General features: G+C 41.6%; 1 protein-coding gene across 3 annotated transcripts in view; it reads right to left on the reverse strand.

Annotated features, from left to right (window-relative positions):
- Nucleotides 1–12717: 12717 nt before the first annotated feature.
- Nucleotides 12718–17395, reverse strand: part of LOC125291926 (ADP-ribosylhydrolase ARH1-like) — a 42414-nt gene continuing 37736 nt past the window's right edge. For all 3 annotated transcript variants that reach the window (XM_048238937.1, XM_048238938.1, XM_048238936.1), the window contains 3 exons: nucleotides 15032–15375; nucleotides 14136–14499; nucleotides 12718–13423 (listed from right to left, as the gene is read on the reverse strand). In XM_048238937.1, the coding sequence (XP_048094894.1) occupies nucleotides 13021–13423; nucleotides 14136–14499; nucleotides 15032–15350 (1086 nt within the window). In that variant the 5' untranslated portion in view covers nucleotides 15351–15375 and the 3' untranslated portion in view covers nucleotides 12718–13020. The remainder of the gene's footprint in view (nucleotides 13424–14135; nucleotides 14500–15031; nucleotides 15376–17395) is intronic.

Genomic DNA, 17395 nt, shown 5'->3' on the forward strand with positions numbered 1-17395 from the left:
TTAACATGTTAGCATAACTGCTAAAAATGAATAGCTAAGTCATATGGTTAGCATGTTAGCATTCTTAGTAGTTTAGCATAACTGCTATAAATTATTAGCTAAGTTAGCTAAGTCACATAGTTAGTATTGTTAACATAGTTAACAGCATTAGCATTATTAACATTTTTAAAAAAACTGCTAGAAAACATTAGCTAAATTAACAAAGTTAAGTAACTTGGTTAGCATTATTATCTTTGTTAACATAGTAAGCATACTGTAACTGCTAGCAAACATGAGAGCCATTCCAACTGTCAGCTATCGTCAACTATCTACCTAAATAATTTAACCATTTAAACTATCCACCTATTTTGTTAGTTTGTTTTTACTCTGTATGATATTTTACATCATATTTTTGCATTTTCATGCACTGTATTTCCTTCAGGAAATGCTTTTCTAGTTGTATTTTACTCTCACTGTACATGTTGCCACTCAAATTATAAAAAAGCATGGTATATCCTGGCATCATGCGGATGATACACAACTGTATCTCCCATTTAAATCTGGTTCCTCTGGTGCTCTAAACCCATTGCTTGATTGCCTAAAAGAGATTAAACAATGGATGTCGACCAATTTTTAAAAACTGAATGAATCCAAAACAGAAATTCTATTTTTTGGTTCACATGAAGCTGCAAATGATGCAATTAGTGAACTAGGGTCTTTTGCCAGATATGTAAAACCTTATGCAAGAAATCTTGGCTATCTACTTGACCCTGATTTTAAATTTGAGAAACAGATTAATGCTATTGTCAAGTCATCTTTTTACCACCTTAGAATCTTAAGTAAAGCCAAGACTTTGAGATATTGATTCATGCCTTTATTTCATCCCGCCTGGACTACAGTAACTCCCTTTATTTTGGTGTCACTCAGTCAGTCCACTCTATCCCGACTTCAGATGGTGCAAAATGCAGCTGAAAGGCAACTCACCAAGTAAAAAGACAACATATTTCTCCAGTTTTGAAATCTCTGCTATGGCTACCAGTGAAATTTAGAGTAGATTACAAAATTCTTCTTTTGGTCTTTAAAGCTTTAAATGGACAGGGTCCCCAATACCTAAGTGAGCTTTTACACTTTCACTGCCCTCCCAGAACTCTGAGGTCATCAGATAAACTACTGCTCTCAATACCTCAGAGTCGTCTAAAAAATAAAGGTGGCCGTGCTTTTTTCAGTAGCTGGGCCCAAGTTTTGGAACAACCTCCCTTTTCACATTAGATCTACACCAACTATTGGTGCTTTTAAAGCCAAGTTAAAAGAACATATGCTATTAATGGCTTTTAAATGAAATTGTGGAATGTAATTATAGGCTATATACATGTACATATTATTTTGTTTTTATTTTCCTGTTGTGCTTTTTTTGTGTCTTGATTAATTTTGTCTTATATTATCTATTTATTTATCTGTTTTTATTTTTTTTTTAGCACTTTGGTCAACCACATGTTGTTTTAAATTGTGCTATATAAAAAAAGACTATGACTATGGCTATGACTATCCTTCCGAATTAAACTACTGACCCTGATGAAACCTGAACCCATGGGTGGTCTAGGTCAGGGGTTCCCAAACTTTTCCACGACAAGGCCCCCCAAATACCACTATGTTCTGGCCAAGGACCCCCAACATACTATCATGATCATTGGGAAGACCAGACTCTCATTGGGTACAAATAGAAGCAGGATATGTTGACCCAATACCTTTACACTCTCTCATATTTATCAAACATTTTAAAAATATAAAAAACATGGAGCAATATTTTACTGTTGTAAACACATTATCTGTTTGGCGAGACTGTTTAAGAAAGTTTGGCGCAGCTAAATTAATTTCTGTATACTCACCTATCCTGGAAATCCTGATTTAAGAAAATACTTGCATTTAACTGAATTTCATTTGCCTAACTCAGATTTTCTCAAATACATGCAAATCCAGAGCACTATAAATCGCTTATTAAAGAAAACAAGTTATATTTCGAACTGACTGAATTGGAAGAGAACCTAATAACACCATCTACTATTAGAGGCCAAATTAGCAAACTGTACGACATTTTAAATCAGAGTTGTTAGGGGCAGCCGTGGCCTACTGGTTAGCGCTTCGGACTTGTAACCGGAGACTTGCCGGTTCGAACCCCGACCAGTAGGCATGGCTGAAGTGCCCTTAAGCAAGGCACCTAATCCCTCACTGCTCCCCGAGCACCGCTGTTGTTGCAGGCAGCTCACTGCGCCGGGATTAGTGTGTTTCACTAATTCACGGATTGGGATAAATGCAGAAACCAAATTTCCCTCACGGGATCAAAAGAGTATATATACTTATACTTATACTAGTTTTCCCAGCCCTTTTAAAGACCTGGGAAACTGACTTATACATGAAATTTGAAGATAATAATTATAGATAATAAAATATATGTGATAGAATTTTCTTCCCATTTACTGGCAACAAGATTAAAGAAACAAATTTCAAATTCATTCATAAACTCTACCTTACTCCTATGAAAATGTATAAATTCTCTAAAGAAAACTCACCAAACTGCCCAAGATGCAAAATCAAAGAAGGTACATTTTTGCACATGTTCTGGCACTGCGACAAATTGAATAATTTCTGGAAAATGATTCTTTCATTCACAAAAGCTGTTTTGGAACTAGAATTTGAGATGTCCCCATGCGTCTATTTACTCAATGATATAAGCAGCCACCATTTGGACCAAATGAAATGCAGATTGTTGATTTCCATCACACACTTTGCAAAGAAATGTATTCTTCTCTGGTGGAAAAACGAGCTCGCACCAACATTCAATATGTTCATAGAACAGATCTCTCAATTTCTTCCCCTAGAAAGGATAACACTTGAAAGTCACAATAAGGGCGACCTATTTCATGACCTTTAGAATCCACTACTTTCCCACCTGGAAAAGCATGTCATATGAGAAATATCTAATCTGCACACTCCAGTGTGATTATAATGGGGTGAAGTTTTTTTTTTTTTGTGCCTGAATGGGTAACTACAACAGCAATTAAAAATGCACACAAAAAACTTTTTTGGTAAATGAAGAACCAAAATCTGTTCCTGTATTGTGTCAACATCGTTTCAGTGACTATAATTTTGTGTCAGGGATTGTTATGCAATGCTATTGTAAGTGTTTTATGTTTTACAGGTTTTGTAAGCTTTTAGTAATTGAAGAACTGTTATTTGATGTTCTGCTGATGATGACGTTCATGCAATGTTATTGTGAATTTGCTTGTGTACAGATATGAAAACCATTACTCAAATGTATTTTTCTGAGGTTTTTGTAAGTTCTTAGTACTTGAAGAACTGTTATGTGATGTTTTGATGAGGAGGACATTCATTTTTACAAATAAAATCTACTACATTTTTGAAACTGTCTTTGTTTATTTGTTTTTTTGGGTTGGGGTCAAATTGACCCCAAGGGCAATGTGTGTAAATTTTTTCACAGTACTGCTAATAACAGAAATAGTTTTTCATTCCAAATGTTATAGATAAACCAAATATGTACTAAGAAGTCATATGAAGCCATTAAAACACTAAAAAGATGGTTCTTTCAAATTTTGTGTCAATCAGTGAGATTTTATGATGATTTGTATATTTCGCTATAAGCACATGACAGGTATTCTGGGTTCAAATGGGTGTAGGGGGTGGGATTGTTTTGTAGGGCTTTTGATGGTGGTTATTAAACATATTTTAAGTACCTGTCACAAAAAAAATGGGAAACAATATGAATTATAATCATTTTATGAGGGTTTATTTAGCTGGGGTCAAATTGACCCCAAGGATAAAGGATGTCGGTAAGATTTGAGGGTAACACAAGGGTTAAAAGCCCATCACATTCAGCATCAATCAAAATATTTGCCAAGTACTGAGTACAAAGAATTTCTCATGGTGCAGGTCTCAATAGCAGGTCTCAGCAGAAGCATAATATTGCGATGAGAAACGGAAATGATGGACTGAACGATCAGCCTGATTGAGTGAATGATTGACTGATTACATTTGGATTTACGGAATTATGTTCACCTGTGCATGAGGGCATAAAGTGAGGTGCGAAGTGCTCGATCGACGGATGGAGAGAGACTGTTTGCGGCTGGCACTCGGGGAGGGTGCTGTTCGCAACTTCTAGTGTGGCCGGCAGTGAAGACAGTTGAATAGGGGAGCAAACAATTACTGTATCAGGAGGGGGAGGCTGAATACTCCCTTGAGACAGAGAGGGCCTCGGGTTTAGCGAGTGCCAAAAGACTGTTCGCACTCGCAACTGATTGCGAGCACGCTGCATATCTTCGTCTCCTCCGTTTGGATTATTCCCTGGCTGACTCCGGCGGCAGATACCAAGTTAGCCCCGACGGGGAAGTCCACTATTTTTATACTCTTGCTTAAATGTTTGTTTGTGTGTCTTGTCAATTGTCTATGTCTTAGGTTATGTCTATTTGTGTTTGATGTTTAATCTTAATGAAGCCTGTAGCCAGTGAGTTTCACCAGAGATGAAGGCCCACTTTTGACTTGTACAGTTTCACCCCTGTCTCCCTAGTTGGTTTGATCTTGCTTGAGTGTGAAGCGGTCCTTTTTGTGCAGTGCCATTATGGGTTGTAGTGTATAGCGTGCGTGTGTGTGAGTGCTGACGCCTTTATTCACCTGCAGTGTTTTGTCTGGGTCTGGAGGTGTTGTGACCTGTGCTAAAGATAGAGGGGGTACTCTTTACTGGGAATTTTATCTGGCTGGGAGGGTGGATTACTTTTAATGAATTGTATGTAAATAAAATCTGCTTTTGGTAACTTATTTGTGGTGATAGTCCTCTGACTCTTGACACCGGACCATACCGGATTAACAAAGGTGGTGGCAGCATTCTTTATTCATAACCATTTATTACACTGGTGGCTGCGGTGGGATAAATTAAGAAAAAATGTCTGCAATGAGGGCAATGCACCCTTAAGGGTAGCAAATGATGGTGTAGTCCCTGACATGGGTGCCCGCCAGAACGGTGCCATTACTCGCCCAGTGTTTATGCCAAAGGTTTACACTGGCATGGGGCGGGAATGGCCTGACTGGATTGAACAGTTTGAATTGGCCTCCACTGTCAATGGTTGCAATGAGGCCGTTAAATTGCACTTCCTGGCATTGTTGCTCTCTGGACGTGCCCGTGAAATGTATAACGGCCTTTCCAGTGCAGCTAAATCCAACCATGCTACCTTGAAGGTAGCCATGACCAGATCTGTAGAGCCATGCTGCAGTGACGAGTGGAGTAGGGTGGCCTTTTCTGATAGGAGGAGGTTGCCCAATGAGACTGCCCAAGAGTTTGGGAATGCCCTGCGCAGGCTAGTTGTTAAAGCTTACCTTTAGAGGATAATACTCGTGACATGTTGGCTCAATTTGTGTCTTATTTTGCTTCAGCAGATTTTCGTGTTAGCCTTCGGGCAGCAAAACCAAAGACATTAGAGGCGGCAGTCCATTTGGCTACTGAAATGGAGCTTCTTCGAAAACTGGAGCAGACTCACATTACACCTGATGCTCGTGTGAGGGAAGTTACTGAGGGTAAAAGCAGAACTGATGAGCGGTTAGACACCTTGATGGGAGTGGTAGAAGGGCTTTGCCAGGAAATAAAAACAATCCAGTCATCAGTCCAGGTCTTACACAGGGCCTCTAAGGCCCCTGTCCCAAGCTTTCCATCTAATACCTCAGGGGGGTCTAATATTGGGTTGGGGGCTTTCACAAATAAATCTTTAGGCCGTGAGCAGTCCAAAGCAGTCCAAGGTGTTGGGAATGTGGGTGCGACCGACATCTGCGCCGTGATTGCCCCTATGCTCAGGGAAACTAAAGGGGGCGGGTACAGAGGGCCAAACTGCCCGCCCCCTTGCTCAGACTGTGGCCTCTAATAACAGAAAGGGTAGCCATGTTACTGCCCAAGTAGGGGGAGTTGAGTCTCTGGTGTTGGTAGACAGCGGAGCTGATCGATCTATAATCCCTAAACAGTTGTGGCTAGATTTTACAAAGGGTGGATGTAAATTGTCTGAGTACCAAGGCAATGTCTCTGCGGTTAATGGGGAGGTGATGCATATTTTGGGGGTGTGGCAGACTGTTTGCAAATTTGATTCCCTTGCCTTGGTTGTTGACTTTTTGGTGGCTGATGTTCCCTCCTGTGATGTCTTATTAGGTTTTGACTTCCTGTCTAAGTATGGGGCCATGATTGATTACAAAGACGGGGCTTTCTGCCTAATGGGGAAGACCCTTCCACTGCTGGTCCCTGATGGCCCTGTTAGGCCCCGTATGGTCCTGAACCCATTCCACGGTCCTGAAGAAGGTATGTTGGAGCCATCTGCATCATTGTCTAATCACTGCGATATTTTAGTGGCCCGGGTTGTGTGTCAGGTAGATAAAGGTGTTGTCCCAGTTCGAGTGATCAATGTTACGGATGATGAATTGATGTTGAAGGCTGGCATGAGGGTTCGTACACTTCACACAGGTATTGAAGTGGGAGGGGCTATGGAGGAAGTTAAAACAAATATGAAGGGGGGCTCTGGGAAAACCTGGTCTGTAGATGCTCTGGTGGATCAGTTGGGGCTAGATAAAAAGGGGCTGGGGGTCATCGAACAGCGAGCAATTTGTGAGTTATTGTCTAGACATCTGTCTGTGTTCAGGTGACATGGATTTAGGAAGGACCCTGCTTGCTAGACATTGCATTGATACTGGGGATGCTAAGCCTCTTAAGATGCATCCACGTCGTGTTCCACTTCACCTGCAGGACGAGTGTGCTGAGCAAATAAAGCAGATGCAGGCAGGTGGTGTAATACAGCCTTCTTGTAGCCCTTGGGCTGCACCGGTGGTCCTCGTTAGGAAACGGGATGGGGGGCTTCGGAGGCTCAATGATGTAACAAAGAAGGATGCCTACCCCCTCCCCAGGATTGATGATGCCTTAGACAGTCTATACAAGGCTAGCTGGTTTTCGACTCTCGCCAGTGGCTATTGGCAACTTGAAATTGACCCCAAGGATAGACCGAAGACTGCCTTTATTACTCGCCAAGGCTTATTTGAGTTCAATGTGTTAAGCTTTGGATTATGTAATGCTCCCAGCACATTTCAACGATTAATGGATGTAGTGCTTGCCGATTTACAGTGGACAACATGTCTGGTTTATCTTGATGACATAGTCGTATTCGGCCGTACATTTGCAGAACATTTGTCGCGTCTGGAGGAAGTGTTGCTTAAGCTACACCGAGCTAATCTTAAGGTTAAGCCTTCAAAATGCCATTTGTTCTCAAAAGAAGTGCAGTACCTTGGCCATATTATCTCAGCCGAAGGAGTCAGAGCAGACCCAGCTAAAGTCCAGGCAGTAAAAGAATGGCCTATCCCTACCAATCAGACAGAGGTGAGGAGCTTTGTTGGGTTGGCGTCCTTCTATCGGCGCTTTATTAAAGGATTTGCCGAAATCGTACGGCCACTTCATCAGTTAACAGAGAAGGGTAGGCGTTTTAAATGGTCTGAAGCATGCCAGAAGTCTTTTGAGCACCTGAAAGCCCAATTAATATCCGCTCCAGTATTAGCTTACCCTGATCCCTCACGCCCATTTCTATTAGATACTGATGCCAGCGATGTTGGCATTGGGGCGGTCTTGTCACAGGAGGCTGGTGGCGTTGAGTATGTGGTAGCCTATGCAAGCAGAGCCCTAACGAAGCAGGAAAGGAAGTATGCCACCACAAAGAAGGAACTACTGAGTATGGTAACATTCACCAAATATTTTAAGCATTATTTGCTTGGTAAAGAATTCATCTTACGTACAGACCATAATTCTCTCAGGTGGCTCCATAATTCTCTCAGGTGGCTCCATAACTTTCAGGGTTTGGAGGGACAGCTTGCTAGGTGGGTAGAACAATTAGCTAGTTTCCAATACAAGATCATCCATAGGCCAGGGAAGTTGCATACGAATGCAGATGCCCTGTCCAGGCTACCGGCCTTTGGTTGTAATGACTCAAGATCAAGTGAGGAGAACATTAGCCCAGCCGTGCAATTCCTCCCAGCTCCTAATGTGTGTGTTGTACAAGAGGGGGGTGGCAGGGAAGTGACGCAGGGGTGTGCTGACGAGATGGTGAAGGCCCAAACAGAGGACCCAGAGTTACGGCTCTTGATAGATCTGAAAAAGAAGGGACTGGACCTCCCCAATGATGTAGCGCTGCAAAAGCATGCCCTGTGTGGTTGCTGCAAAACTGCAATTGAGGGATTCTCGCTTGGTCCGGTTACCTCCTGCTAATTCAGATGCAGCAGCCCAAGTGCAGATTGTCCTTCCCCAGGTTCTGGTCCCTCAAGTTTTGTCTCAGCTGCATGATTCCCCTACTGCTGGCCATTTAAGAGTACAAAAATTACAGGGTAAAGTGAAGGACCGCTTTTACTGGCCTGGATGGTTTAATGATGTAAAGCAGTCGTGTAGACCATATGAAAGGGTGGCACTTGACATCTTGGAGCCCTTGCCTGAAACTGTCAATAAGAACAAGTATATTCTAGTCATTGGAGATTATTTTTCTAAAGGGACAGAAGCATTTCCTCTGCCCAACCAGGAAGCCTGTACTCTTGCTAGGGTGGTGGTGGAGGAGTGGGTTTGCAGGTTTGGGGCCCCCCGAACTATCCATTCAGACCAGGGCAGGTCTTTTGAGTCCACTTTGTTTAAGGACGTATGCCGGTTGTTGAATATTAACAAGACAAGAACCTTCCCTTACCATCCCCAATCAGATGGCCTTATCAAACGATTTAATCGTACATTGCTCGCAATGTTGTCATTTTTTGTGGAAGAAAATCAGACCAATTGGGATATGTTACTGCTATATGTGATGATAGCATATCGCAGTAGCGTACATGCCAGTACAGGTTTTAGTCCCCCCAGAGTATTGTTTGGACGGGAGATGGTTTTGCCAGTGGACATTATGTTGGATGTGGATGTTGTAGGGCCATTTTGCTCCACCAGGGAGTATGTGAGTAATTTGGCTGAAACCTTATCTTCTGTAACAGAGGCTGTGACGGGGGGGTCTTGTCGCGTCTTAGGTTATGTCTATTTGTGTTTGATGTTTAATCTTAATGAAGCCTGTAGCTCATTCCTAAGGCAAATCAATCCTACTTTCCCATGACAGTTTAGAATCTTCTAGAAGATGCAGGAACATTCCCACGATAGCTGGGATATTCCCACGTTAGCTAAAACATTCTAGAAGTCACAGATCTTAACCAACAATTTGAAAATACACCGTTAATTCTCGGGTTACATTTCGGAGATGCTAACATTGCATTCAGCACTGTAGGTTTACAGATAGTTTCAGAAGTTACACAGTTTACATTCAACGACAATTATAACAATGTGACACATTACATTTTAGGCTACAACGTAGCCTACACTTTTACAGTCATCAAGAGAGATCGGTTGCATTCTAACAAGTTAGGCCTACAAACATTTATTGCATTAACCGTTATCACACAAGGTAATCTGAACACAATCATTTAAACATTTTAAGGCACTTTACACATTTCACATAATTAAGACATACAATTCTTTACGTACATAATTCCCAGAACTTTACAATGTTACTAAAGTAGCCTAATACTTGTCTTGATACATTTCATTCATCACTCATTCAATCTCACTATTTATTATGAGGTCACTGTATGCAGTTATGGCTCCATTTCCATTCTTTATTCACATTCAATAGTCATCAAGTATTTCTGAGTTGAGGGCAATCTGGCCAAGTAATCCAGCACATTGTTCATCATCTGTTACAACACATTCATCCACTTCCACACTTTCAGGTGAACTTAATTCAAGAGTAGGTTGCAAGGCCACTGGTTTAACATTACGATTCAATTCCTGATCAGTTTCTTTCCTAATTTGCCTAATCATATTTTCTAGATCAGACAGATTACCTTGATACCTTGAATCTAGCCTTTCTGCGTTTTCGCCTTGTAAGACGTATTGGTTTTGTGCTACCGCTCTGTGGTCCATACCGATGGTGTTCTAACCCGACTCTCGCCAGATGAATTTTGTTCCGCCCAGCTCCACTCATCCATCTGGGACCAATCCGTTGAAGTGTTGCTTCAGAAGGCTGGGCCTAATCAAAAATGCTTGCATATGATTGGATAAGCCACTTGTCCGTCATCTATTGACGTGCTACTTCAACCACTCACATCGAAGCCAACCCGTGACGCTGATAACAGTCTCACAGTCGCTTCTATGTCACATCTATGAAACTCCCGCCCTGTGTACTGATTGGCTCTACCATAAAATCTGGTGCAGAAATACCTCTTAATGGAAGAGGTCCCAGATGGATGTGAGTGAAGCTAGGCGGAGCTAAGTGGAACGAAATTTATCTGGCGAGAGTCAGGTTAATGGTGTTCAGGCAACACGTCAAAAGTAAAAAAAACAGATGACACATGTAAAGAATGATAGTTATTTTTACAGTGAGCAGATTCCTCTGACCAGAAAGTTTCATGTTGTAAAACAAAACTGCCATAAGCGGAAAAGCTTCATACACATGAGCTCAGCACAGTAGGCCTACATTAAACTTACCAATGTGGCTTGGTATTCAGTGCCTTCTAATTTCCTTGAACCTTTTGAAGTGGATGAAAAGGGTTCCAAAACCTGAAACGCTGAGAGGTAAAAATGGATCCAATCCTCTCTGAAAATCTTATGAACCAAAACAGTCCAAACAAATATGGCTCCATCTGCTGGGTAAATGGGTTGTTGCAAAGCATGGACAAGTGCAGCAATGTTCACACACACATGCACGCACACAGTTTGAGTTCACATATAAACCACCATCGAACCCTTTGTAGCCCACTTTAAATCTTGAACTTTAGACTTTGAGCTAAACTTAAAAACAAAATCGGACATCTTATGTTTTTTTGAAAAGCAAACAAGAAGTAATTGTGAGGAGTGCACACCATCAAAATGTGCAACATGTCAACAGAACACATAGAAATACAACATGTTAACAGAACACACAGAAATACAACATGTGCAACATGTTAACAGAACACACAGAAATACAATTTGTGAAATGGTGGAGTATGTGAGCTGTACTACATCTAATGTAAAAATAATGACGATTCCTACATGTGGCCTACACGCTTAGCTGGTTTGACAAGCTCGAACACAACCACAGTCAAGCATAAGAGATGTCCAATGGTGGTTATCGACTCATTGAGTCACAAACTAGCTACAGTGTTTCCCCTAGAAATTTTTCCAGCAGCAGTGCTGTTGATCGTAGGAAGCCCCCCCCCCCAAAAAAAAGAAAACATTGAAAAAAATACTCCTTAATGGTGACTTCTAGTGGATTTTGTGAAAGAAATGGACAGATTGAGTTACAAATTATGACATAACTATCAACACAAGCATTTACAAAGCATTATTATTGCAGTACTTGAACAGGATTATTCATGTTTTTCTTTCACCTTTTTCCTTTACATTATTAGTAATTAGCCACTGTACAAACTATTACTAATATACAGTACTGTGCATAAGTTAAGACATTTATTTATATAATAACATTTATTTATGTACGATACATGATACATTAAAAAATAATTGATGTCCTATTATTTTTTTAATTAAGGCATTAAGACAAAAGGCAAAACATGTTTTTTTTATTCCTCCCTTTAGTCAATTTCAGCATGGGTGTCTTAACTTTGGCACAGCACTGTATAAACTATATAGACTTCTCTTTCATGTCATTACACTGTATTGGTGCTGTGGAAGTCGAATTGAGTGCCTGTCACTTTAATGCCGTGACGGCCTGAGAGGCTTGCTTGATTCTCACGGTTAGCTAACTTAGTAGCGTTGTTGTGCATGGTGCATAAGAATATGTGGATGAAATGAATTATGTTTTCCATGTCATTTGGTAAAATAAATGCTCAAAAACTCGAGGAAATTCTATCTTGGATTATAGGAGATCCGTGTTTTGTCTCATTTCTATAATTTTGGTGAGCTCTACAGGAATTACAAACTATCTCCAGATGTAAATGGTTGCGTATCCTATTACTGAAATTAATTTAAACCCAACAATAGGCTACCTAGACCTTAGTTTCACAGCCTAGGTATGTTAGCAACACAGGGCTTGAAAGCATTGCCTGTATCACAAACAAAATTGAAACAATGCGTGGAATTTATCTGGGAATAGGCTACTTGGGCGAGCTATCTCGCTGGCGTGTTTAATTTGGTTCCTTGGTTAACATAATGTAGGCTACGTTTTTTGCACAAAATTGCGTCTGCTAATAAACTTAAACATAAACACAAACAAGCGTGATCTCCTGTGGAATCCCTGACTGCGCCTTCAACGTTAGCCTACTATTATTTGTTGACATCAAACCTGAACGAACGGCAGCTGTTCCTGAAGTTCACTTGCGTGTTTTTTTTTTTAATTAGGCAACTTTTTTTGCAGTGGTGCTTGAATTCCAGGAGCGGCGCTGCGCCGCTGATGAATACATGTAGAGGAAACACTGAGCTATGAGTATATCCATGTGTACGGAGCGGAGCAGATTTCGAAATCAAAAGTGACTGTGGTAAACAGTAGTAGCAACACCTGCAAACATGTCAGTGCAGTCGGAAAAATGTGTAAACGTGAAGTATCCTCTATCAATGAGATTGGTTAGGCTGGACCAATGATTTCTATTCACTGTTTTACCAGTCTACCTAGTTATAGCCATTGAGGTTTAGAGTAAAAATACATCTAGTCCTGTACATTTTATTGTTCATTTTAATCATGTCACTTCAGGTTAGGGTTAGGTAACACTTTTAAAATAGAGTTAATCATGGAGTTTATCTATTTACAACTCAAAAAACAAACAAAAAACAGTGATTAAGGCATTTGTCGAGAAGACGGATGTTTTTGCCGTTCTCACATATTTCGATGCTCTGATTGATTAGGTCTATCCAATTGCTTGCAAATTCACATTTGGTTACATAAATCTATGCATGGCCTGTCTAAGCCCAGATTTCTGCTCCAGAACAGACAATAAGTCAACACATCATGAGATTGGCAAACCCCTCAGCTTGTAAAGCTCATCTGCCACGTTAGATAGGCGGCTGTAGTACTCAAGCTTTTGGTAGTTTTTGGGGGGCACGTTGTGAAACCCGTAGAGGGCACCCCACCAGGCAGCAGCAATGGCAGCAGTGGAGTCACTATCACCTCCGTGGAAGAAGCCGTGATTGGCCAGCTCAGTCCACGAGTCCCCAGCTCGCAGCAGTGCGTCGTAGGCGATCATGGGTGCGTCGTGTCCGCTGGCACCGCCTGTTGCCCTGTAGCTGACTGACCTGTAGAAATCCTCCCTCGCCGTCACTCCATAGTCATCTGGGAACTGGGCTTTGCCAGTCCCTTCAAGGATTCCTCTATGCTGAAGGTATTTTCTCCAGCTGTCCCCGAAGTAGTCCCTAATACAAAATTAAAAATGCAAGTGTAAGATCTTACAATTAATAATAATGTATACAGTATATAACTAACATCAACCTAATCAGGGCCAGAAGGTTAGGTGTTTTTATGGAAGATAAAACTATACAGTGGATGTTTTAACCCAAGAGATCAATCATCATTTGTGAATTTGAAATCTACACGACTAAATGCCACACACTCATGTCTGGATGAAGAAAGGGCATTTCCAAGAAACTTTCAAACGTGTCTGAATCCAGGTATGTGTGGTTGAAAGTGCTATGTGGAATTCTGAGGGCTTTGAGTTGTCTTAAACCAAGCCACATGACACTCTTCCACTGACTTGCACTGAATTTGATAGTGTCCCGCATGGTACAAAGTGATTTCACAAACAAGCAAGGGTGAAAACAGCTGGCTTGCATGGTAACTTTAGTGGATATCTGGGCAATAAGATGGAGGAGGAGGGATAATTTTGCAAATGCCGGAGTGCGTGACGTAAGGAAAGGAGACAGGCTTAAATACCCTGGCGGCGGTAGGCAGGTGAGTTAATTGCTGTCAATCATCCCTAAGGCTCCTCCCGAACTTTGTTTAGAAAACATCATTTATATTGATATTTCTAGATAATTTAAAAATGTTATGAACTAAACTCCACATGGCACCTTCAAATATATCAAAATATACAATCTCATTAATTCCCTTTTCAGGCTGAATTCTCACCAATGTTTCAGGTTTTCTTTAACACAATACCCCTCCTGCTGCACATACTCCTTGACCTTCTCCAGCACCTTCATCAGACCCTGGCCCCAGGCCTCTACCTGTGGTGTGCCCCTCACCGCGTAGGCTGTGAACAGCGCAGCGGCCAGCGCCCCCAGGTAGCCCGTGGGGTGGTGGTGGGTCATGCGGCCACTCTCCACACTCACGGCCACCAGGAGGCGCTCCTGCTCAGGCCTGGGGAAGCGCAGACCCACACACATGGCCCTCATGGCAGCACCACAGCCCCCACCAACTTTGCTGAAAGGGATCCTCCAGTCTCCCGCCTGGTTTGCCGCTAATTGGGCAGTGCTATCAATGCATGTGAAACCTGGAGATGTGAGAGAGTAGAGGTAATGGTTTTTACTACAGTGAGGATGTTAAAGTAACACACTGTGGAAGAATTGGCCATGACTGAGGTATAAATCGTACCATCATAAGAGTGAAATTGGCCATGACTGAGGTATAAATCATAAAACAGTGGGAGGTCACATGCGGTATAAATCGTACCAGCATAAAACAGTGGGAGGTCACATGAGGTATAAATCGTACCAGCATAAAACAGTGGGAGTCACATGAGGTATAAACCGTACCAGCATAAGAGTGAGATTGTGCACACCTACTGTATAGTGGAGGAAGTTTAAACTAAAGACTTCAAATATTTTAAAAATGATAAAAATGCTTTGTATACACAATAATTTTGTAAAAATGTAAATGTAGGAAGCAGCTTGGTGTCATTATCTTTTCCCAGTGATTTAAAGTGCAGCACTTCCAGTCTATATCTATAAACTACACTCTGATTTCATCCAGTTGAGATTTAATCAGAAAAAGGTCTGAACAACATTCTTTGAATAGATTCTTACCTGGGGCCCTGCCAGACATATCATTCATACACTGTATGTACTTTTTGACCAAGGTGCCACACAAGTCTTTTAATGATATGTCTTTTCCAGTCTCCACTAAGGCTTCAGCTGTTGCAAGGTGCATGACAGTGTCATCACTGATCGGAAACTCCTTAACATCCAGGTTCTCCAAGCCCCCTCTCGCTGCTACCTCCTTATGGATTTTTTCACCATTTGACTCAAATTCCCAGTCGCCACGGTTGTACGCCAGTGCATCTCCAGCTCCACTCAGAATCAAGCAGGCTTGGTATCTTTCCTGGAGAGGGGATTTCTCAGCCATGCTCAGCTTGCCTTTTAAAAATGATCTGTTTAAGGAGAGACATTCAGTAGTGATTAATCTAGGCAGTATCAGTGGCAGTATCCAATACTGTACATTAAGCTTTCAAACATTAACCCCTGACTATTGATTTAAACTGTCTAATGATGTTGCCATTTAACAAGAACAACCAAGTAAACAAGAGCAGTCAAGCAGCTGCAGATCACTTGCAATGTTAAACATAGTCAAACCAGATTCCAGCATCCAGATCCACACAAGGACCGAAATGCGAGGCTCTGCTCGGAATGGTGTGTAACACATGTGCTAAGACCATGCATATGAGTGCAAGGTAATTTAGGCAATGCTCAGATGTGGGTTCATACACAAATGAGGAAGTAATCTGTAAAAGATGACCAACTGTTTATTTTACTAAAGATGTTTAAAAATCTCATGTTGTTTTAGATATTGTATAGATCATGGTTCTGTAACCTGACCGGAAATTCAAAGGCACAACTTCAGAACCTTGTTAAGAAGGCAGGGGAAATAATGGGGATTCAGCACTCATCCTCTTTAAATGATTTTTGAGGACAGTTAGGAAACAAGGGTTGAAGATAACCACAGACCCAACCCATGTCCTAAACACAGAGTATGTGCTGATGCCTCTGGGAAGAAGATACCGACTACCATCATGTAGGCTAAATAGATTCAAGTTCTCCCTGGTACCGCTATCAATTAAGCTACTATAGTGCAGCTGCGTGTGTTTGTGTCTGTGTGTGGGTGGGGGTGTGGCGTGTGTGTGTGTGTGTGTGTGTGTGAGTGCTTGGGTAATGCCATGTGTTCCATGTTCTATGTATAGTGAGTCTATTTTATGTTTGTGTCGCCGATGCTCTCTGTTTGCCCAAAGCAAATTTCTCTCTTGGGAGAGACAATAAAGACTTACTTCTATTGAAGGTCCCATATTATACTTCTTTTTCAACAAGTCAAAATAGGCCTATGGGTTGCACAAAACATGTCCCTGAAGCTGTGTGCACAAAATCCCTCTCAGATGCATATCACCAGCTCCATTGTCGCCAGTTTCAGTCCCTTTCAGAATAGGCTCTAGTCTTAAATGCAAAATGAGTGGTTACTGGCCACGACCCACTCCGGAACTGATGCCAGAGCCCATCTACGGAGAGCCTTGGCACTTCCTATTAATAATAATAATAATAATAATGTTTTTTTTATATAACGCCTTTCTCAAACCCAAGGTCGCTTTACATAGTAGAAAGGCAGGGAAACACAATAACAAACAAACAAACAATACAACAGAGACAAAGGCAGCGAAACACAATAACAAACAAACAAAACAATACAACAAAGACTAGTTATCTGTAAGGAACTATGTGTTGGGTGTGGAGGAGAAGTGATCATTAAACAGAAAGGTCTTGAGATGTGCTTTGAAGAAAGGAAAGAAGGACAGGCCACGAAGGGGTTGGGGGAGGGAGTTCAGAGTTTGGGGCCAAGGCACTGAAGGACCTGCCACCCAGGGTGGAGAGTCTGGAGTGGGGGATAGCCAAGAGGTTTTGGTCAGAGGATCTGAGTGAGCGGGAAGGAGTGTAAGGGGTCAGGAGGTCGCAGATGTTATAGATATTAAGCCCCATTGTATCAAAATTGGTTGCAGTTCCATTAGAATTCCACTGGGGGTGATCGCGGGCGAGTGCAGGTTGAATGGCGGTCTATGGAGCTAGACGGCTAAATTTATCTCTTTCACCTGCTTGTCGTGGAAGAATCATAGATTGTATTGTAGTTTATGCAAGTTCAATATAGATTTTAGATCTAAAGTTGAATGAACGAGTACTTATGACCTTTTCATTTCTTGAAACCGGCAGTTTACAGAGAGTGGCAGTTCCTCCTCTGGTTCCACGTGAGGGCACTCGTGGGCAAGTGCAGAATGAATGGAGGTCTATGGAGCTGTACCCCTCAAAATCCACTTTTTTCTCAGGATATAATTTTTTCCTTTAGAAATTTGAATGTTGCATTCAAAAAAAGGGGCAAAAGAAAATACACACTGTTCTAAATTTGTTCTTTGT

The sequence above is a fragment of the Alosa alosa genome, chromosome 3 (genome assembly GCF_017589495.1).
Source record: "Alosa alosa isolate M-15738 ecotype Scorff River chromosome 3, AALO_Geno_1.1, whole genome shotgun sequence".
NCBI classification, from domain to species: Eukaryota; Metazoa; Chordata; class Actinopteri; order Clupeiformes; family Clupeidae; genus Alosa; species Alosa alosa.